At 42.1% G+C, this 22,727-nt stretch overlaps 1 protein-coding gene across 2 annotated transcripts in view; it reads left to right on the top strand.

The window, feature by feature from the left end:
* LOC110485953 (peroxisomal acyl-coenzyme A oxidase 1) overlaps positions 1 to 22,727 on the top strand; it is a 28,450-nt gene that overhangs the window by 3,923 nt on the left and 1,800 nt on the right. The window contains exons 3-13 of one of the 2 annotated variants that reach the window (XM_021557213.3): positions 5,278 to 5,438; positions 10,804 to 10,911; positions 12,656 to 12,775; positions 12,888 to 13,003; positions 16,015 to 16,184; positions 17,442 to 17,604; positions 19,175 to 19,365; positions 20,494 to 20,670; positions 20,913 to 21,018; positions 21,182 to 21,325; positions 22,472 to 22,678. In XM_021557213.3, the coding sequence (XP_021412888.3) occupies positions 5,278 to 5,438; positions 10,804 to 10,911; positions 12,656 to 12,775; positions 12,888 to 13,003; positions 16,015 to 16,184; positions 17,442 to 17,604; positions 19,175 to 19,365; positions 20,494 to 20,670; positions 20,913 to 21,018; positions 21,182 to 21,325; positions 22,472 to 22,678 (1,663 nt within the window). Of the gene's footprint in view, positions 1 to 5,277; positions 5,439 to 8,374; positions 8,536 to 10,803; positions 10,912 to 12,655; positions 12,776 to 12,887; positions 13,004 to 16,014; positions 16,185 to 17,441; positions 17,605 to 19,174; positions 19,366 to 20,493; positions 20,671 to 20,912; positions 21,019 to 21,181; positions 21,326 to 22,471; positions 22,679 to 22,727 lie in introns of both variants that reach the window. The other variant, XM_021557214.3, reaches the window with a different exon arrangement.

Raw genomic sequence — 22,727 nt, 5'->3', positions numbered from 1 at the left:
TAGGGTAATTATTTTATAATCAAGTTTTGTCACATGCACAAGTACAGTTAAATGCTTAACTTGAGAGCTCTACCCAACAGTGCAGTAATAGTACAAAAATAAACACAACCTGTAAAGTATTAGTCCCATGGTTAATGGGATGAAATAAAATATCCTAGAAAATGTTCATGCTCACAAAAAGCTTATTTCTCTCAAATTTTGTAAACAAATTTGCTTACATACCTGTTAGTGAGCATTTCTCCTTTTCCAAGATAATCCATCCACCTGACAGGTGCTGCATATCAAGAAGCTGATTAAACAGCATGATCATTACACAGGTGCACCTTGTACTGGCGACAATAAAAGGCCACTCTAAAATCTGCTGTCTTGTCACACAACACAATGCCACAGGGAGAATGCAATTGGCATGCTGACTGCAGAGATTTCGACCAGAGTTGAATGTTTTTCTCTACCATAAGCCGCATCCAATATCGTTTTAGAGAATTTGGCAGTAAGTCTATCCGGCCTCACAACCGCAGACCACATGTATGGCATCGTGTGGGCGAGCGGTTTGCTGATGTCAACGTTGTGAACAGAGTGACCCGCGGTGGGGTTATGGTATGGGCAGGCATAAGCTATGGACAACCAACACAATTGCATTTTATGGATGGCAAATTGCATGCACAGAGATACCGTGACAAGGTTCTGAGGCCCATTATCGTGCCATTAATCCGCTGCCATCACATGTTTCAGCATGAGAATGCACAGCCCCATGTCGCAAGGATCTGTACACAATTCCTTGAATCTGAAAATGTCCCAGTTCTTCCATGGCCTGCAAACACTCCAAACATGTCACCCATTGAGCATGTTTGGGATGCTCTGGGTTGACGTGTACGACAGCGGATTCCAGTGTCCACCAATATCCAGAAACGTCTTTTTAACTCTCATTGTAGTTCTTGTGTGGTTTTTATTCTGTTATCTCTATTATCACTGCATTGTTGGGAAAGGGCTCTCAAATAATTTCATTGTACTGTTCTACACCCTTTTTATCCTGTGCACGTGGCGATTAAACATTGTAACTTGAAACTATACTGAACAAAAATTTAAACGCAACATGCTACAATTTCAAAGATTTTACTGAGCTACAGTTCATATAAAGAAATCAGTCAATTGAAATAAACTTTTAGGCCCTAATCTATGGATTTCACATGACTGGGAATACAGAGAAGAATCTGTTGGTCACATATACCTTTAATTTTTTTTTTTTTTTTAATTAAAAGTTAGGGCCGTGGATCAGAACCAGTCAGTATCTGGTGTGACCACAATTTGCCTCATGCAGCGCGACACATCTCCTTCGCATAGAGTTGATTGTGGCCTGTGGAATGTTGTCCCACTCCTCTTCAATGGCTGTGCGAAGTTGTTGGATATTGGCAGGAACTAGAACGTGGTCGTACACAGATCCAGAACATCCCAAATATGCTCAATGGGTGACATGTCTGGTGAGTATGAATTGTGTACAGATATTTGCGACATGGGGCCTTGGATTACCGTGCTGAAACGTGAGGTGATGCCGTCGACTGAATGGCACGACAATGGGCTTCAGGATCTCGTCACAGGATCTCTGTGCATTCAAATTGCCATTGATAAAATGCAATTGTGTTTGTTGTTCATAGCTTATGTCTGCCCATACCATAACCCCACCTCCACCATGGGGCACTCTGTTCACAACGTTGACATCGGCAAACCTAGGCTGGCTGGTGAGGCTGTTTGGACTTTGCCAAATTCTCTAAAATAACGTTGGAGGTGGCTTATGGTAGATAAATTAACATAAATATATGTTAATATATAGGTGGACATTCCTGCAGTCAGCTTGCCAATTGCACGCTCTGTCAAACCATCTGTGGCATTGTGACAATACTGCAAATTCTAGAATGGCCTTTTATTGTCCCCAATTTATCCATGCACCTGTGTAATGATCATGCTGTTTTAATCAGCTTTTATTGTACAATAAAGACGATCACCCAGCTGGAAAACAATAATGGTCTGACTAGGCAATATTTTTATTAGCCATCTTCCTCAGTCTGCTCCCTCCATTCTGATCACACACAAGGCTCCTCAGCTGCAGCAATAGAGCACCAGACTCTCTCCCTCGCTTAGCAGTGCTCGGCTTAAAAAAAACAACATGTATATCGAATATCCAGATATCCGACAAATTCCTGATACCATTCGAATAGTGAAATTATTTCAAAACCCCATCCCTAGTATGTGTGAGTTTTGGAGTACTGTTGCAGGACAGCACCATCTCTCTAGGCAGAGCAAAGGTCACATCGAGATTAAAACTGTGTCACAGGCTACGCTATGTCCTACCCTTTCACTTATAAAAACTGCCAATTCACCTCAAATATGTTTAGCCTTAAATAGCCCAAGTCGAGTATAAAAGTCAGACGTTAGTTACATATTAAAGGCCTCAGCCAGGAGCCTATATTTTCTCTTTGTAAGTCTCATTTGATAACATCTATTTCTCAATATGACAATGATGATGAGCAAATTGAAATGGGCAAATCGGAGCACATTTTGTAGTGAAACTAAAGGGATTGGGTTTGTCCAATGTCCATTTTTTTTCTAGTGTTAGAGATTCTCCGGTACTTCTGTATACTTTTTAGCCGGTACTTCTGTATACTTTTTAGCCGGTACTTCTGTATACTTTTTAGCCGGTACTTCTGTATACTTTTTAGCCGGTACTTCTGTATACTTTTTAGCCGGTACTTCTGTATACTTTTTAGCCGGTACTTCTGTATACTTTTTAGCCGGTACTTCTGAAAGTAGTGCTCACAAGCCAAAAGTTAAACCCCCAGAAATGGTGTACTATGTCACATGTGCACCACATTATTGCTCTCTGTCACTCTACTGTGTGTTGTGAGTGCACGTCTTGCGAGCTGTCACTGAAATGGTGAGGAGCTGAAGCTCATTGGCTAGAACTCTAATTGCTAGGGGGCTGGCCCATGTAGGGTAAAATGGCACTGCACAGCTTCATGTAGACCGTTGCATTCAAACTAGGGATTTCGTGGCTAATTGAGGTAAAAAACCATAGTTCTGATAATAGATTATGCATGTAGAGTTTAAGTCAGAAGTTTACATCCACTTAGGTTGGAGTAATTAAAACTAGTTTTTCAATCACTCCACACATTTCTTGTTAATTAACAAACTATAGTTTTGGCAAGTCAGTTAGGACGTCTACTTTGTGCATGACACAAGTCATTTTTCCAATTGTTGTTTACAGACAGATTAATTAACTTATAATTCACTATCACAATTCCAGTGGGTCAGAAGTTTACATGCACTAAGTTGACTGTGCCTTGAAAAACAGTTTGGAAAATACCAGAAAATTATGTCATGGCTTTAGAAGCTTCTGATAGGCTAATTGACATCATTTGAGTCAATTGGAGGTGTACCTGTGGATGTATTTCAAGGCCTACCTTCAAACTCAGTGCCTCTTTGCTTGACATCATGGGAAAATTAAAAGAAATCAGCCAAGACCTCAGAAAAAAATTGTAGACCTCCACAAGTCTGGTTCATCCTTGAGAGCAATTTCCAAACGTCTGAAGGTACCAGGTTCATCTGTACAAACAATAGTACGCAAGTATAAACACCATGGGACCACACAGCCGTCATACAGCTCAGGAAGGAGACATGTTCTGTCTCCTAGAGATTAATGTACTTTGGTGCGAAAAGTGCAAATCAATCCCAGAACAACAGCAAAGGACCTTGTGAAGATGCTGGAGGAAACGGGTACAAAAGTATCTATATCCACAGTAAAACGAGTCCTATATCGACATAACCTGAAATCCCACTCAGCAAGGAAGAAGTCACTGCTCCAAAAACGCCATAAATTAACCAGACTACAGTTTGCAACTGCACATAGAGACAAAGATTGTACTTTTTGGAGAAATGTCCTCTGGTCTGATGAAACAAAAATAGAACTGTTCGGCCATAATGACCATCATTATGTTTGGAGGGAAAAGGGGGATGCTTACAAGCCGAAGAACCGTGAAGCACGGGGGTGACCGCATCATGTTGTGGAGGTGCTTTGCTGCAGGAGGGACTGGTGCACTTCACAAAATAGATGGCATCTTGAGGCAGGAAAATTATGTGGATATATTGAAGCAACATCTCAAGACATCAGTCAGGAAGTTAAAGCTTGGTCGCAAATGGGTCTTCCAAATGGACAATGACCCCAAGCATACCTCCAATGTTGTGGCAAAATGGCTTAAGGACAACAAAGTCAAGGTATTGGAGTGGCCATCACAAAGCCCTGACCTCAATCCTATAGAAAATGTGTGTGCCGAACTGAAAAAGTGTGTGCAAGCAAGGAGGCCTACAAACCTGACTCAGTTACACCAGCTCTGTCAGGAAGAAATGGGCCAAAATTCACCCAACATATTGTGGGAAGCTTGTGGAAGGCTACACAAAACATTTGACCCAAGTTAAACAATTTAAAGGCAATGCTACCAAATACTAATTGAGTGAATGTAAAATTCTGACCCACTGGGAATGCAATTAAATAAATAAAAGCTGAAATTAATCACACTCTACTATTATTCTGACATTTCACATTCTTAAAATAAAGTGATCTTCACTGACCTAAGACGGGGAATGTTTGCAAGGATTAGATGTCAGGAATTGTGAAACGGAGTTTAAATGTATTTGGCTAAGGTGTATGTAAACTTCCGATTTCAACTGTATGAGCTACACATTGACACATCTAGCCCAAAAGGGAAGGTTTAAAAAAAAAAAAAAAAAAAAAAAAAAAAACATACTTAGTGGTCTTCTAAGATCCAGAGCATGTATTTAAGGGGATACTGCAAGATTCTGTCAGTTAAGTGGTTTTCTACTTACCCAGAGTCAGAAACTTGTGGGTACTATTTTTAAGTCTGCGGGCAGTATGAAGGACATTACAGGTAGTTTTGCGAGCCAATGCTAACTACCGTTAGCGCAAAACTGGAAGTCTATAGGTACAGTAGCTTATGCTTGCGTACCTATAGACTTCCATGACTGATTACCAGAATCTTGCAGAATCCCTTTAACAAATAAAAAGCCTTGCTTTTACAGTAAGGTCATGTTGACACTAGTGTCAACCCTAAACCTGGGTCCTTTTTAGTAGGCACAAAACACTTTTGAAATGGAAAACTATAATGCAATTTTTTTTTTTTTTTTACGAGTAAAATGACCACACACCTGCTGAGTGGTCCCGCCCAGTCTGTCCATCCGTCAACCTGTGTGTCTGTCCCCCTCCCTCAGCGTGTTTCGGCGCCACCATCACGAGGCTCTGGGGCTCCATTTCGTCATGTTCCTCCCCACCCTGTACACCCAGTGTAACAAGCAGCAGTTGAAGAAGTGGGTCCCCCTGGCTGAGTCCTTCAAGGCCCTGGGCACCTACGCCCAGACAGAGTTGGGGCACGGTCAGTCCCCATACAGAGAATTTATAATAATGATACCGTAAAGGCAGAATTTACACGACCTTAAAGTGCTTGTGCAATTGTTTTAACTAGCTAGCTAAGTATATGTTTGAATTATGGAAAGGATCACAGGGATGCTTAGGGATGGACAGTTGTCGATCCTTGACGTAGGATTTTCTTTTAAAATTGTTTTCAAATCATGGGGTGGACATTGTGATCGAAAGTGATTATTCGTAGGTGTTTGACAGATCACTGTAGTTGTTTGTGTGGACAAAATGTGCCCAGACTGTAGGCCTAACTCGATAGTTATTAGCTAAACTGAATAGCCAAAACATAATACGCTAGATTCAAAATGTCATGATTTGCCGGTCTGTTTTTCGAGTCCTCATAACCTGCCCCAGTACCTTGGACAAAAGAAACAATTGAAGGACAACAAAAAAAATCCTAACATTGCGCTTAAACAATATGAAAAAATCCATTCCCGTCTAGTTTTTAGTTTCATTCCATTCCTCAAACCCCTTTTATTTCCTCTCCTGCTGCTAGTAGTGGCCTATTATCCTAATGAATTGTTCCCAAGCTTATGTCAGTTAATTCTGATTGCTATTAAGTCTTGATTTTCCTCTACTCCCCATGTTCTCTGAATTGAGATTACTCATTACACATGATTAACCCGAATACTGTATAATTTGGAGCTTTTTTTAATCAAATGACCTAACATTCTGAATTGTGCATTTGAGTGGATGGATGTAGGCCTAATTTTTGGGCTGTTTGTGAATATATAGCTTGGATGAATGAATATAGGCCTAACAATTTGTTCTTGTCTGTCGAAGTCTCAACTGATAGAGAAGACGCACTGTGTCCTGCCAAAGAACTTGCAGTGTGCTTTGAGATTCAGAACCCTGAATATTCCATTGTTAATCTGAAAGCAGAGAGATCTGTGCGACGTAAGACCATTTTTGGCCATGCCAGATGTCTCTTGTTGCCAACGTTTTACTTCTATGACGCTGCGAAGTGGACATTATTCACGATTGAGTAACCATGGCATTTCCATGACAATACTACTCTAGGGAATGTCTAGGACTGGCTTTTCAGAATTTTCTGAAGGCCTTCTTTTTTTCCCCAGAGTTCTGGTCTGGTTCACTTCTTCTCAGCAACTCGCTAGCTAGGCTTCCATGAACTTTTCAAGTGATTTTCAAGTTTGCATAGAAAATAGATTTACTTTAGATAATTGCCTGCTGTCGTGCGTTTTCATTTGAATTATCTTGTTTCAATAAAAACAGCTGGATTTAATGACCTTTAACCTCAACAACAAAAAATCTGAAAAACCATAGTGTTGAATAAAAATGTTGTGGTCAAAGTGTTAACCATTACCCAATTTAGGCTAATTGCACATGAAGAAATTGGCAACACTGTGTATGCCGTCCCACCTATCTGTTTCATGTCTCAGGTAGCCCGCGAAAGCCAGCATGAATAGAATGCAATAATTTACAAATATTTTCCATATTCTAATAATTTGCATGTGCCAACGTATCGCCACTGTCCATGCCATGTTGAAACTTGCCAGCCAACCAGAAAAGCAAGGTGTAAGTAATTCAGGCCCTCTTGAAAGTCGGGATAATCCTATTCCTGTAAGGAAACATTATTTGTCTAGCCTGCCAGGGATCAGCCATTATTGACAGCCGCCCTGGAGCAAAAGTGCCTTGCTCAAGGGCACATTGGCAGATTTGTTTCACCTAGTCGGCTCGGGGATTCGAACCTGTGACCTTTCGGTTATTGACCCAAAAGTCTTAACCGCTAGGCTACCTGCCGTCTCCGTAACACGTATCGCACAGATTTTTTTTTTCTCGCAACTTTTTATTTTGTCGAATAATCCTGTGTCAATGGAAAACTGCCTGTTGTCTTAACCGTAAATGCCCTTACAACTGCTTCACCCTTCCTTTATAAACTAAAGCAGGGGTAGGCAACTGTGATCCTGGAGTTTTGCAGGCACTTCATGTTTTTGATTTAACCAACCTGGAATACCAGGTGTGTTGAATTTAGGCAATCACTGAATTAACTCAATTGGTCAGGTGTGGTGCATACTTGGGAAAAAATCCTGCAGCCCTGTGGCTCTCCAGGAGCAGGGTTGCCTACCCTTGGACTAAAGCGTCTGCTTTAAAAATGCTAGTTGCACTGCACAAGTTGGTAGCATTAACCTTTTGTGACTAGGGGGCAGTATTTTCATTTTTTGAAAAATAACGTTCCCGTAGTAAACTGCACTAGTTGGTAGCATTAACATAGACAGATTTATTGGTTGTCACACATTTGACATTTTAGGGTTGTGTTCATTAGGCCATGCAATTAACTTTTACAATGGAAAACTAAATTGGCCATTTCTTAATGGAGCAAGTCCAGTTTGTCCCTTCTTGTGTCCGTTTTAATGAACACGTCCCAGAGTTTGCATCACAATTCATTTGGAATTGAAAATGTTTTTTTCAGTGAAATGAGAGAGTACAGGTTACACTGCTTTTGGAAATGAACATTTCAGGCAAATAAATGAAGTGTTGCAACAATCATGCATGAGAAGGTTATTTTGAATGAATTAACTTGTGATTCTAATCAGTTCTCCGCAGACAATTTGCATGACCAGCTCAGTTTTTAATTTTTTTAATTCTTGCACTCCCCCCCCCCCCCCCCCCAAACCTTCATCCATCCCTCCATCCATCCTCTCTGCCCCCAAAATGTTATTTACCAACACTTCTAATCTCCCATCTTTTCCAACCATCTCTTCATTGTCATGTCCCATTTATATGGTCTATTATTCTATGCCAAAATTTGTTTTCTCCCTTGGCTATACCTTATTTTGCATGCCCTCCCCCAATGTCCTATCCTTCCTTTACCCTCTTCTCCCTTCAAACTACTCTCCTACCCCCTCCCCTTGCCACTTGGCGCTGCCCTAGCTGTGTGCACCGTGGGCGGTCAGAGCCCCTGGACCTTCACCTGGGAATGTTCCTGCCCACCCTGCTGAATCAGGCCAGTCCTGAGCAGATGGAGACATTCTTCATACCCGCCTGGAACCTGGAGATCATCGGCACCTACGCACAGACAGAGATGGGCCACGGTAAAATGCCAAACGAACCGTACCTGATCACCAACCTCCAGTCACCCACATGCTCTGTGGAGTGGACAAGAGATGCATGCCCAACCTCTTCGACGTTTGAGTCGAGCCACCAGATAACTCTCCCACACTCGCTAGGGCATTTCTTAAAAACGTCTCCCCAGACAGAACGCTTGTGTTGTTAAAGATTCTGTTGGGGGTAGGTTCCTTGTTCCTTGTCAATCATTGGCTTATTGGTGAAATCAGCAATCAGATAATATCGTCTTTAAGTAAATCAATCCAACCTTTATTTATGCAATTGCAGGCAGAAGTTGACAATGGAAACAGAGTAAGTTCTGCAAAATAAAAAATGAATATGCTTGCAGTCGACACCTACTCGTGAGACCAAGCCCATGCAAATACAGTTATACAAACTTGCAGGAGAAAACAATAGTCCAGTATTTTCTAAGGGCTCAGCAGTCATTTTCCATTCCCGTGTGGCTCACAGTGGTATGTCTGACTTGTCTCTTATCTCTTTACTCCCCTGCAGGGGTCTGTGTCTATCCATCTCTTTTAGCCTTGAGGCGCTTTTTGACTGCAATAACACACATCTCTCAGACCGTTTCTCATAAGAGGCAGAGACTATAAAAGAACCGTGGAACAGTATTAAACCTTATTATGCATATATATATATATATATATTGCTAATCTGTGGTCCAGGACCCTATAAATGTAGTGGGTGAGGGTCTTATAGCCCTTACCCTTCTATTAATACTACATAAGCATAATCAATTATAATACATCAATCATTTGGTGTAGCCCCTATCATGACCCCAAGGTGACCCCCACCAGTTCAATGCAGCAATTTAAAAAAATCTCAATATCAAAATGTTTCTGGGTAACAGTTAAAGTACCTTAGTGTGATTGTTTTCAAATAAAATGGTAAAAAAGAAACAAAAATGGCTTCTTAGCAAAGAGCAATTTATCAAACAAGTATTTTGCTAGCACTGTCTGGGAGTGGTCTGAGTATGGAGGGGGAACTCAAAAAACTAGCTGTTATTGACAGAGATTTTGGGTACTAATTTACCACCTGATGATGTCACCAGGCATTCCAAAACTCCATCCCACCAAAACAGGATGATGTTTTAGGCCGTCTTTTCAAACAGCTCTTACTCTAAAAGGGCATGATCATTTTCACAATTTCACAGTATTATTCCAACCTCATAGTGTGGAGTTATATATATAAAACACAGGAATCATATTTTTGACTGCACTGGGCCTTTTTTTAAATGCTATTTAAAAAAAATAATTTAAAAGGACATGTCACTCTTGCCTTTTACTCTGACTAAAACCACTAATACTGGCTGGCTTGGAGAGTGAGTGTTGTGGGCCGCACAGCTTTGCATGGCTTCCCTTTTGGAATGTGCTCTGCCCCTGGTTCTCACACAGTCTTGTTGCCAGCCACGGTGAACGTCCATGCCCACTTCTAAAGCACCCTCGGTGACTTCCTTTCCCAAACAGGTACCCTCCATCGCCTCTGTCCCTTTTGTCCCCCTCACTGTGTTTTGGAAGTATATTGAGTTTAAAGACGGACAACCTACGTCCTTCGCCACATGTATCTTCACCGTATAAACGTAGTAGGGCTGTCAACTGGCTCTATGGATACAAAGAACATTTAAACCTGTCCAACAATGTTATGAGTTCCACAGAAGACTAACAACAGCTCAGCCAGGTCTGCGTTAATGTAAAATATAATACAGCTATTAGATCTAGCTGAGGCTACTGATCCATGTTCTTCACGAACTAGTCACAAACTGCTGCTGCTAGTAGAACTGGGATCATTGTTTAAATCTTTTGACCTGAGAGATAAAACAGTAGCAAAATGAACAGCATAGAACATGTCGGGTTAACTTTGACAGCCCTAAACCGTACACGTATTAGTTACACAAATTGTAAGAAATAGATTGAATTTTCTTTTGGTTTTGATCTGTCAAACACCTACAAAGGTTTTCCCACTATAGAATAACTTTTTTTTCGGGTGAGGGAACTGGTGAACAAAAAAAAAATGTAGAAGACAAAGTAAACCCACTAGACACAACAAATAATATATTTACTGCTGTGAGATAAAGTTTAAAGTTGCTTTATTATTTGAGATTGATGTCTTGTCAGGTTTGCACTGCATAATATTTGAAAACATGAATGTGCTCCTGCCGTAACTTAGTGATAACTCTCTCTTTCTTTGGTTTTGTGTGTTGTGTGTTTGGGGGCCTTGGTGTCTTTCTCGTTGCCTAGGCACCCACCTCAGGGGGCTTGAAACCACGGCAACGTATGACCCGGCCACCCAGGAGTTTGTCATGAACAGTCCGACCATCACCTCCATCAAGTGGTGGCCTGGGGGACGTGAGTACACGCACACACTTTAGCTTCAGGGCCGATACACGTACAGTGCTTTTGGAAAGTTTTCAGACCCCTTGACCTTTTCCACATTTTGTTAAGTTACAGCCTTATTCTAAAATGTCAATCTACACACAATACCCCGTAATGATAAAGCAACATTTTTTTTTTTTTAAATATCACATTTACGTAAGAATTCAGACCCTTTACTCAGTACTTTGTTGAAGCACCTTTGGCAGTGATTACAGCCTCGAGTCTTCTTGGGTATGATGCTACAAACTTGGCACCTGTATTTGGGGAGTTTCTCCCATTCTTCTCTGCAGATCCTCTCAAGCTCTGTCAGGTTGGATGGGGAGCATTGCTGCACAGCTATTTTCAGGTCTCTCCAGAGCTGTTAGATCGGTTTAAGTCCGGGCTCTGGCTGGGGCACTCAAGGACATTCGGAGACTTATCCTGCATTGTCTTGGCTGTGTGCTTAGGGTTGTTGTCCTGTTGGAAGGTGAACCTTCACCCCAGTCTGAGGTCCTGAGCGCTCTGGAGCATGTTTTCATCAAGGATCTCTCAGTACTTGGCTCCGTTCATCTTTGCCTCGATCCTGACTAGTCTCCCAGTCCCTGCTGCTGAACAACATCCCCACAACATGATGCGGCCACCGCCATGCTTCACCGTAGAGATGGTGCCAGGAATTCAGGCCAAATAGTTCAATCTTGGTTTTATCAGATCAGAGAACCTTGGTTCTCCTTGGTTCTCTGATCTGATAAAAACAAATTTAGGGTCCTGGACCACAGATCTGACAAAACATCTTTGTTTTGTTTTGTTGTCACATGCACCAAATACAGCAGGTGTAGTAGACCTTACAGTGCTTCAGACATGATTGTCCTTCTGTAAGGTTCACCCATCTCCACGGAAGAAATGTAGAGTTCTGTCAGAGTGACCATCGGTTTCTTGGTCACCTCCCTGACCAAGGCCCTTCTCCCCCGATTGCTCAGTTTGGCCGGGCGGCCAGCTCTAGGAAGAGTCTTGATGGTTCCAAACTTCTTCCATTTAAGAATGATGGGGGCCAATGTGTTCTTGGGGACCTTCAATTCTGCAGAAATATTTTTTTACCCTTCTCCAGATCTGTGCCTCGACACAATCCTGTCTCGGAGCTCTACGGACAATTCCTTCAACCTCATGGCTTGGTTTTTGCTCTGACATGCATTGTCAACTGTGGAACTTTATATAGACAGGTGTGTGCCTTTCCAAATCATGTCCAATCAATTGAATTTACCACAGATGGACTCCCAAGTTGTTGAAACATCTCAAGGATGATCAATAGAAACCGTAACGCTTCTGAGCTCAATTTCAAGTCTCATAGCAAAGGGTCTGAATACTCATGTAACTAAGGCATTTTTATTTATTGCAAGAATGTCTAAACCCGTTTTCGCTTGGTCATTATGGGGTATTGTGTGTAGATTGCTGAGGATTGTTTTTTAAAATCCATTTTAGAATAAGGCTGTAATGTAACAACATGTGGAGAGTGAAGGGATCTGAATACTTTCTGAATGCACTGTACAATCAAACCCATCCCCAGTTAAGTCTGTGGACTTAGCTTCTGAAGAAAACACATTCCACAACATTGCTGAACAAGATCAAACAATTTACTTCTGATTCTCATTGCAGTGTGGACTAGAAACTTAAATGACAGCCAAATTATTTCAATAGAAATATTTTAATAGTGAGAATCTCTCGCTCTCTCGCTCCCCCCCAGTGGGTAAGACGTCTAACCACGCCATAGTTCTGGCCCAGCTCCACACCCAGGGGAAGTGTCACGGCCTGCAGGCCTTCATCGTACCTCTCCGCAGTATGAACACACACATACCACTGCCAGGTACTGTACATACTGCTGTGCTTGTGTCAAAAAGAGTGTGTCTGGCTGTGTCTCTGTATGTAGCATTGGTGGTAGCCAACTGTCTAATGAACTCACTCTCATTCTCTCTCAGGTGTGGTGGTAGGGGACATAGGACCCAAGTTTGGCTTTGATGAGGTTGACAATGGTTACCTGAAATTGGAGAACGTACGAATTCCTCGCGACCACATGCTGATGAAATATGCAAAGGTGAGCGACTGGGCAGTTAAGCACATTTCAAGGAGACACTGTTCTTTGTTTCTGTTGGTTGATTCTAATGCTGTCACCAAGCTTAGAGTTTAAGGTATATTGTATGCATATTCCTCAGAGCGTGTATACTTACTACCTGGTTGTCCTAGAACTGTATACCACAGACCAGTGGCGGTCTGTGCCGTTTAAGATGAGGGAGGGTGATTTCATTATTATGATATTTGTTTTAATGTTTGAGCCTTACTTCTATTAAAGCATATTGGATGACTGTCATTCATATTCCGTTCACCCAGCTCAATGTAACATCGATAGGTTTAGGCTACTACATGATACCCGACTTATACCCATCCTATGAATGAAAGTTCACAACATAGGTGGAGCTACATTTTTTAAATCAAGGTAACAGACAGTGACACATTCAATACCACCTTGCACACTCTTGCCTGCATCCGTTTGCTTCAGTTTAAGAAACATATTTTTCAACAGAATCGGCGGAATGAATACTCCACTGATCACACAAAAACAGCTCACTTTCATAGCAGCCACATAAAAACAGCATGATTACTTTGCTTATTGTATTCCTTCTCGCATACTAGTCTACATAGCTACTAGAACTAACAATTTAGTAAACCCGCTACAGTCATGCAGGTGCAGTCAGCGAGCAGTTTAGCAGTTAAACACGTGTGACCCAGTGGCAATAAATTAATAAAACCAAAAGCTTACCTCGACTTGGAAGAGTGCCAGTGTTGGATAGGATAGCCATAGCCAGCTAGCTAACATAGAATATGTTTCTGTTTGAGCCGGGTGTTTGTTTGAGTAGGCTAAACTAGCGTAACTACATTCGCTAAGTGGGAAAAAATACAATGACATATACAGTGCCTTGCGAAAGTATTCGGCCCCCTTGAACTTTGCGACCTTTTGCCACATTTCAGGCTTCAAACATAAAGATATAAAACTGTATTTTTTTGTGAAGAATCAACAACAAGTGGGACACAACCATGAAGTGGAACGACATTTATTGCATATTTCAACCTTTTTTAACAAATCAAAAACTGAAAAATTGGGCGTGCAAAACTATTCAGCCCCCTTAAGTTAATACTTTGTTGCGCCACCTTTTGCTGCGATTACAGCTGTAAGTCGCTTGGGGTATGTCTCTATCAGTTTTGCACATCGAGAGACTGACATTTTTTCCCTTTCCTCCTTGCAAAACAGCTCGAGCTCAGTGAGGTTGGATGGAGAGCATTTGTGAACAGCAGTTTTCAGTTCTTTCCACAGATTCTCGATTGGATTCAGGTCTGGACTTTGACTTGGCCATTCTAACACCTGGATATGTTTTATTTTTGAACCATTTCATTGTAGAATGTTTTGGATCATTGTCTTGTTGGAAGACAAATCTCCGTCCCAGTCTCAGGTCTTTTGCAGACTCCATCAGGTTTTCTTCCAGAATGGTCCTGTATTTGGCTCCATCCATCTTCCCATCAACTTTAACCATCTTCCCTGTCCCTGCTGAAGAAAAGCAGTCCCAAACCATGATGCTGCCACCACCATGTTTGACAGTGGGGATGGTGTGTTCAGCTGTGTTGCTTTTACGCCAAACATAACGTTTTGCATTGTTGCCAAAATGTTCAATTTTGGTTTCATCTGACCAGAGCACCTTCTTCCACATGTTTGGTGTGTCTCCCAGGTGGCTTGTGGCAAACTTTAAACAACACTTTTTATGGATATCTTTAAGAAATGGCTTTCTTCTTGCCACTCTTCCATAAAGGCCAGATTTGTGCAATATACGACTGATTGTTGTCCTATGGACAGAGTCTCCCACCTCAGCTGTAGATCTCTGCAGTTCATCAAGAGTGATCATGGGCCTCTTGGCTGCATCTCTGATCAGTCTTCTCCTTGTATGAGCTGAAAGTTTAGAGGGACGGCCAGGTCTTGGTAGATTTGCAGTGGTCTGATACTCCTTCCATTTCAATATTATCGCTTGCACAGTGCTCCTTGGAATGTTTAAAGCTTGGGAAATATTTTTGTATCCAAATCCGGCTTTAAACTTCTTCACAACAGTATCTCGGACCTGCCTGGTGTGTTCCTTGTTCTTCATGATGCTCTCTGCGCTTTTAACGGACCTCTGAGACTATCACAGTGCAGGTGCATTTATACGGAGACTTGATTCCACACAGGTGGATTGTATTTATCATCATTAGTAATTTAGGTCAACATTGGATCATTCAGAGATCCTCACTGAACTTCTGGAGAGAGTTTGCTGCACTGAAAGTAAAGGGGCTGAATAATTTTGCACGGCCAATTTTTCAGTTTTTGATTTGTTAAAAAAGTTTGAAATATCCAATAAATGTCGTTCCACTTCATTATTGTGTCCCACTTGTTGTTGATTCTTCACAAAAAAATACAGTTTTATATCTTTGTTTGAAGCCTGAAATGTGGCAAAAGGTCGCAAAGTTCAAGGGGGCCGAATACTTTCGCAAGGCACTGTAACTAGCTCTCTCTCTCCCCCACTCTCTCCGCCTTCATTAAAAAAATATATTTGTTCAAAGCTGTTCAACTATTATCTTACTTTGAGTCAATTACTCACCACATTTTATGCAGTGCTAGCTAGCTGTAGCTTATGCTTTCAGTACAAGATTCATTATTTGAGAGTTTGATTGGGTGGACAACATGTCAGTTCATGCTGCAAGAGCTCTGAAGTTGAAATAATTACTGTGTGAGTCTATGGAAGGGGGTGAGAACCATGAGCCTCCTGGGCTTTGTATTGAAGTCAACGTTCCCAGAGAAGGACAGAAACTAGCTGTCCTCCGGCTACACCATGGTGCTACCCTACAGAGTGCTGTTGCGGCTACATTCCAAAAAAGTGTGTTTTAATCAATTATTTGGTGACGTGAAGATATTTATTATAGTTCCATTCTTTAAAAAAAAAAAAAAAATATTTACTGAGGACGGTCCTCCCCTTCCTGCTATGAGGAGCCGCCGCTGCCACAGACAGTATGTATTCTCCCCACCAGGTGGAGGCAGATGGTACGTACGTGAAGCCTCCCAGTGCCAAGCTGACCTACGGCACCATGGTGTTCATCAGGTCCATGATCGTAGGGGAAGCAGGCCACGCCCTCGCCAAGTCCTGCACCATCGCCATCCGCTACAGTTCCGTACGGCACCAGTCTGAGATACGCCCAGGGTCAGTTGTAGCTCTGGACACCAGGGTCATGTTCATTAGGTCAAACTGTAGCAAAAAGTTTTGAGACGGAAATCAACATTCTTATTGTACAGATACTACTTTCCTGTGTTAGGGTTTGGTGTGTTTTCATCTGTTTGGTGCCAGCTGAAAACTGTTGTCCTGATTTAAATAAGCAATACAACTGGCCTTCTTCAGACTAGTTGAGTATCTGGACCATCAGCATTTGTGGGTTCGATTACAGGCTCAAAATGGCCAGAAACTTCTGAAACTCGTCAGTCTATTCTTGTTCTGAGAAAGGAAGGCTATTCCATGAGAAATTGCCAAGAAACTGAAGATCTCATACAACGCTGTGTACTACTCCCTTCACAGAACAGAGCAAACTGGCTCTATCCAGAATAGAGTGGGAGGCCCCGGTGCACAACTGAGCAAGCGGACAAGTACATTAGTGTCTAGTTTGAGAAACAGACTCCTCACAAGTCCTCAACTGGCAGCTTCATTAAATAGTACCTGCAAAACACCAGTCTCAAGAGGCTACTCTGGGATGCTGGCCTTCTAGGCACAGTTCCTCTGTCCAGGGTCTGTGTTCTTTTGCCCATCTTAATCTTTTCTTTTTATTGGCCAGTCTGAGATATGGCTTTTTTTTTTGCAACCCAGCCTAGAAGGCCAGCATCCCAGAGTCGCCTCTATACTGTTGACGTTGAGACTGGTGTTTTGCAGGTACTATTTAATGAAGCTGCCAGTTGAGGACTTGTGAGGCGTCTGTTTCTCAAACTAGACACTAACGTACTTGTCCTCTTGCTCAGTTGTGCACCGGGGCCTCCCACTCGTTCTATTCTGGATAGAGCCAGTTTGCGCTGTTCTGTGAAGGGAGTAGTATACAGTGTTGTACAAGATCTTCAGTTTCTTGGCAAAAAGCCAAGGGGGGTGAATACGTTCGCAAGGCACTGTAAATAGTCAAAGGAATACAAAAATACTCACACATACTTGCGCACATCCATACACAAGTAACACACTCAGACACAAACAAGAATAGAAAGCAAAGTACTACAACCCTTACCATTTTAACAAAATCTATACTCTTATTCTAATTGTGTGAGAGCTGATGTAGGTAGATGTTACATAGAGTTTGGGTAGATATTTAGGAATCCTTACTCATATATAAACAGCTGTATCTCAATGTTCTTCAAAGACTAACATATAAAAGATAGCGAACCATTAACCTTACATCTAAGTCTTCTTATTTTGTGGTTCCTCCAGAGAGCCGGAACCCCAGATTATGGACTACCAGACCCAACAGTACAAGCTGTTCCCCCTGCTGGCTACAGCCTATGCCTACAAGTTTGTTGGTCAGTACATGAACCAGGTCTACCTCCGCATCACTGGAGACATCAGCCAGGGAGACTTCAGTGAACTACCAGAGGTACTTACAGTAAATACTAGCCTGAAATCCAGAATCTGTTTTGCTAACATTCCACGCCTTGTACGCCGTGTCATGCTATACGAGGAGTGGAATGATAGCTAAACAGACTGGTACCCAGGCTAAGTAAATGCCTCCCCTTGATATAGTACGTGATGAAAGAATGGCTGGCTATGGCCCAGAGTTTTTATTATTTTCTTCCAAACCACGTGACCTGACCTGGGAAAACACTCCACTCACTGAGTAGTCTTAATGTTTCATCCATTTTAAGTAGCTGAAGTCTAATGGAGGTGTTTTGACAACAGTCTTCGTCTGTGTTAATTCTTTAGTTTAAGACGTTGGAGGAGGGGGATGCTAAGCTGACATATGGAATTGTTTTAAGATGGTCATACTATGGATCATTTAGCTATGGGATTTTAAACAATTATTTGATTAAAATATTTCATTTGGCCTTTGCTACTAAAGCAGATAGAAACACATTGAATAACACATTCATAATGTGAAAAAGGACCGTCAAAAAATGTATCATAAGAAACAAGTTATTTTTTAAATATATTTAACCCCTTTTTTGGGTTGGCACAAAACGTCCTTCAAACTAAATTGTTTTTGCAAACGAGTTTGCAGCCCAAACGGTTTGGACGCTACCACACATCGACGTTACAGACGAGTCTTCTGACACTTGTGGGGGTTGTAGAGCAAAACGGAGAATGTGTTTGTGAGAGTTTTCCATAGAGTGGTTCGGACGCTAGAGACGTTTTCGTGAGAAAACCGGTTTTCGGGATGTTTCATGGTCCGACAAACACCGCTCTAGCTCTGAAAGTGAGACACTGGAGGATGCGGTGGATTGAGACACATCCAATGCAAATAACAGATCTCTAGCTTGAACTGACAGAATTTTTTTTTTTGTTGTTTTTTTGTTATGTAACTTAGACTGGCGCACAGGTGCGTCAATCAACCCTCTAGGGAGTTAAACAGAAGATCCTCATTCATATTAACAAATTACGTCATTGTACTGCTTTTTCTGTGCCAATATAACTGTACCCTGTGCCCATCCTCTACCATCCTGTGTCACTATAACTGTACCCTGTGCCCATCCTCTACCATCCTGTGTCAATATAACTGTACCCTGTGCCCATCCTCTACCATCCTGTCAATATAACTGTACCCTGTGCCCATCCTCTACCATCCTGTCAATATAACTGTACCCTGTGCCCATCCTCTACCATCCTGTGTCAATATAACTGTACCCTGTGCCCATCCTCTACCATCCTGTGTCAATATAACTGTACCCTGTGTCCATCCTCTACCATCCTGTGTCAATATAACTGTACCCTGTGCCCATCCTCTACCATCCTGTGTCAATATAACTGTACCCTGTGCCCATCCTGTGTCAATATAACTGTACCCTGTGCCCATCCTGTGTCAATATAACTGTACCCTGTGCCCATCCTGTGTCAATATAACTGTACCCTGTGCCATCCTGTGTCAATATAACTGTACCCTGTGCCCATCCTCTACCATCATGTGTCAATATAATTGTATAACACTGTGCCATCGTCTGACCTGTGCCCAGCTCCATGCCCTGTCCGCGGGCCTGAAGGCCTTCACCACGTGGACGGCCAGCGCGGGCATCGAGGTGTGTCGCATGGCGTGTGGCGGGCACGGCTACTCCCGCTGCAGCGCCCTCCCAGACATCTATGTTAACTTCGTGCCCACGTGCACCTACGAGGGAGAGAACACCGTCATGATGCTGCAGACCGCTAGGTAGGTACACGCGCGCACACACACACACACCCTGAAAGGACACATTCTTTCCTTGCTGAATCAAAAACCTCAGTCACATTCTACAGCTCACACAAACACACATTACCATGTATTCCAAAACTTGCAAGTCAGGGCACATAAGCCTAGTATTAAAAGCTATGTGTGATATTGCGCCCTGCACATCATCGGTAGTAATTATCAACAAAGCATCGATCTAACTGTCAATGTTTTTGGGAGTGTGTTCAGTGTAAGCACTGCTAAGTGTACAATGCAAAGGGTGAGGAAAGTAGTTGCGTGGGGAGTGAGTGAGAATAGGACCAAATGAATGGGTGTATGAGTTTTTGTGTACTTAGTTGGAGCTGGGTGGTAAATGGCGTTTTATTATATACCAGTATTAATGCATGGACCGGTTTGGATTTTTACCTTACATAATGGTATTTCAATGCTTGCTTTGTTAAGTGCGATAACTGAGTGATGCTACTTGAAAAAATGATTGCAATCGTCCGTTCTTACCGGCAGTAAGAGACTGCTAACAGTTGAGATCTGATCATTTGCTAGCAAGAGCTTCAGGTGTGCCCACGTCATTTTGTGTGATGAATAGGCTAGTGTCTGTGAGGCAGTGGGTGTGCCAAAAGCACCTTAGAAATCAGCACAATGCCCTTTGTGGCAAAAGTAAAAACTGCCATGGAATCCATTGGAAAAACATGGTCAGAGGATAATTATTATTTTCATTAAGGTAAAGTTACTTTTTTACAATAGAGGCATACAAAGACAAAACAAATATTTTAGTGTGGAAATGATAGCAAATGCGTGAAGGAAATTGATGAAAAGGCTGAAATTATTCTGGGTTTAAGTTTGTTTTATAATCAGAAGAGAGAGAGCCCCATTTTTAAAACCACTTAGAATGTATTTGTTGCCACCCTAGAATCATGCATGACTCATTAAGCATATGTAACTTTTATTATACCAAAACATAAAATGCCATCAATTACCGTCAAAAATTAGAAACGTATAGTGATATGATATTCTGGCCATATCGCCCATTTCTACTTTGTTTGTTTTTGTCTGTGTGTGACCTTCGTGCCCTTCCACTGTCTTGCTCACGTGTTTGCGTCCCTCACTCCCCAGGTTCTTGATAAAGAGCTACCGGCAGGCGTCGGCAGGCCACCAGCTGAGTGGCATCGTGTCCTACCTGAACGAGTCGGAGCGTAGGCTGCAGCCCCAGTCTGTGTCCTCCCGACCCACTGTAGTCAACGTCAATGACCTGGCCAGCCTTGTGGATGCTTACAAACTACGAGCTGCCAAGTAAGTGGGCCTACAAGCTAACCAAAATGTCATAGTAATAGATCCCATTTAGATATCTGATCTTTGTTAAGTCCCAAAGGGCTGTACATTGTATGGCAGAGACTTTTAATCAGAGCAATGTGTTAGTTGGTGCCAGGCAATGCAATGGGTTGAGCTAAAATGGTCCACCAGTCCAGCACACAACGAATTGCGTCAGTTTTTGTTGAAAGGTTTCCTATGTCAATGCCTCTGTGTGTCTTTAGGCTGGTTGAGATGGCAGCTAAGAGTATTCAGCAGGAGCTACAGAAGCGAGTCAGTCAGGAGGATGCCTGGAACAACAGCGCTATAGACCTGGTCAGAGCCTCTGATGTAAGTTACCTTGCCAACCTGGGATATGGAATGTGTTGTTTTTTTGGGAGGGAGCCCTCCTATCTCTTCCCCTCTGCTTCCCTCTTTCAATTTCCTTTTCCTCCTCTCTCTCTGGTCCTCATTTAACTCTCCATCTCTTCTCCTCCTCCCTTTCCATGTCCAGGCCCACTGTCACTATGTGGTGGTGAAGCTGTTTGCAGCTAAGCTGGGGGAGATAGGAGACACTGGGGTTCACTCTGTCCTCAGCACCCTGGCCCTGCTCTATGCCCTCCAGGGCATCCAACAGCACAGCGGAGACTTCCTCCAGGTAACCACCACCATGGCAACTGTCAATCACAGACTCCCAGGGGGAAAATACAGGGACTAAATACATGGAAGAAGAATGTGTGAATTTCAATGCGTCCATAAGTGGGTCCCGTACCAAAATCTATATTCATTTTTATAATGTCATGTATGTTTTAAGCAAGACATTGTATTACACTCGTACTTGTATCACTTATCAAAGGAAGATTGTCTTGTTTTTGTATATTTAAAAAAAGAAAATTGTATTAACTCCTTCATCACCACCCCTCTTTGGAGTACAAATATATATATTTTTTTTATTAATAGCTTTTGCTTACAAATTTTACATACATGGTACTTTTATATAAAGCAGTCACATAACCGTAATACATTACCAAACATCAACTCTTTAATCCCAAACCCGTTTGGTTTCTATGTGCCATATATTTTTCAATAATTTAACCTTTTCTAATCGTATAGTATCCACAGATTGTGAGTTAAAGATGAAATCCTTTCCTACGAGTATTATTTGACTGACTATGGCTTTCTAAATCCACCAACACTGATATTTGTAAGGTTCATTTTACGTGCATGTCTTGATTATTATTATTTTTTTGAACCATTCCTGAACCTGTGACCAGGAACAAGCTACATAGGGGCAATACCAGAATAAATTATCTATTGATTCGGTCTCTTCGCACAACATGTAGCATTCTGTTGGTGGCAAGAATTCTATATAATCATTTAAATTGAAGAATTCTGTTGATTCAAGTGTTTCATGTACAGGTTCATAAACCATGTGCCATGTAATCGGTACATCGAAAATCTCTTCCCATTTATTTGGCAACCTGTATAGCACAGCTGTCAACATTTTTGTCCTCAAATGAAACTAGTATATTTTTCTATCTATGCCAGTTCCTTTCAGACAATTTGTATCTTTAATATATGGCAGACAAACAAGTTCTCTACCTTTTCCACTTGCCTCTTCCATTTTTGTGGTAATGCTGCAATCAGTTTTCTTACTCTAACTTTCAGATTTGTTTGATTTGATCCTACAGATAAAGGCTCTAACTCGTTCATCGTGACATTTGCATATTTTAACCTATTGCTTGTTTATTGAGAACACATTCTCTTTAACAATAATGACCCGACTGTTCCTTCCTCACTCCAGACTGGTCTCCTGAGTGTGCCCCAGCTCTCCCAGGTGTCCCAGCGTCTGAAGGAGCTTCTGGCCCAGCTGAGGCCCAACGCCGTGGCCCTGGTGGACGCCTTCGACTACCGCGACGAAATGCTCAACTCCGTCCTGGGACGCTACGACGGCAACGTCTATGAGCACATGTTCGAGTGGGCCCGCCGCTCACCTCTCAACAAGACAGAGGTCAGAGTTCATGGAGAGGGCTTTTAAAAAAAGAGAGAGATTAAGAAAA

Source organism: Oncorhynchus mykiss, chromosome 13 (genome assembly GCF_057628025.1).
Source record: "Oncorhynchus mykiss isolate SJ-2025 chromosome 13, ASM5762802v1, whole genome shotgun sequence".
Lineage (NCBI taxonomy): Eukaryota > Metazoa > Chordata > Actinopteri > Salmoniformes > Salmonidae > Oncorhynchus > Oncorhynchus mykiss.
Note: the sequence above shows the minus strand (reverse complement) of the source record. Positions and strands in the feature narration are given on the sequence as shown.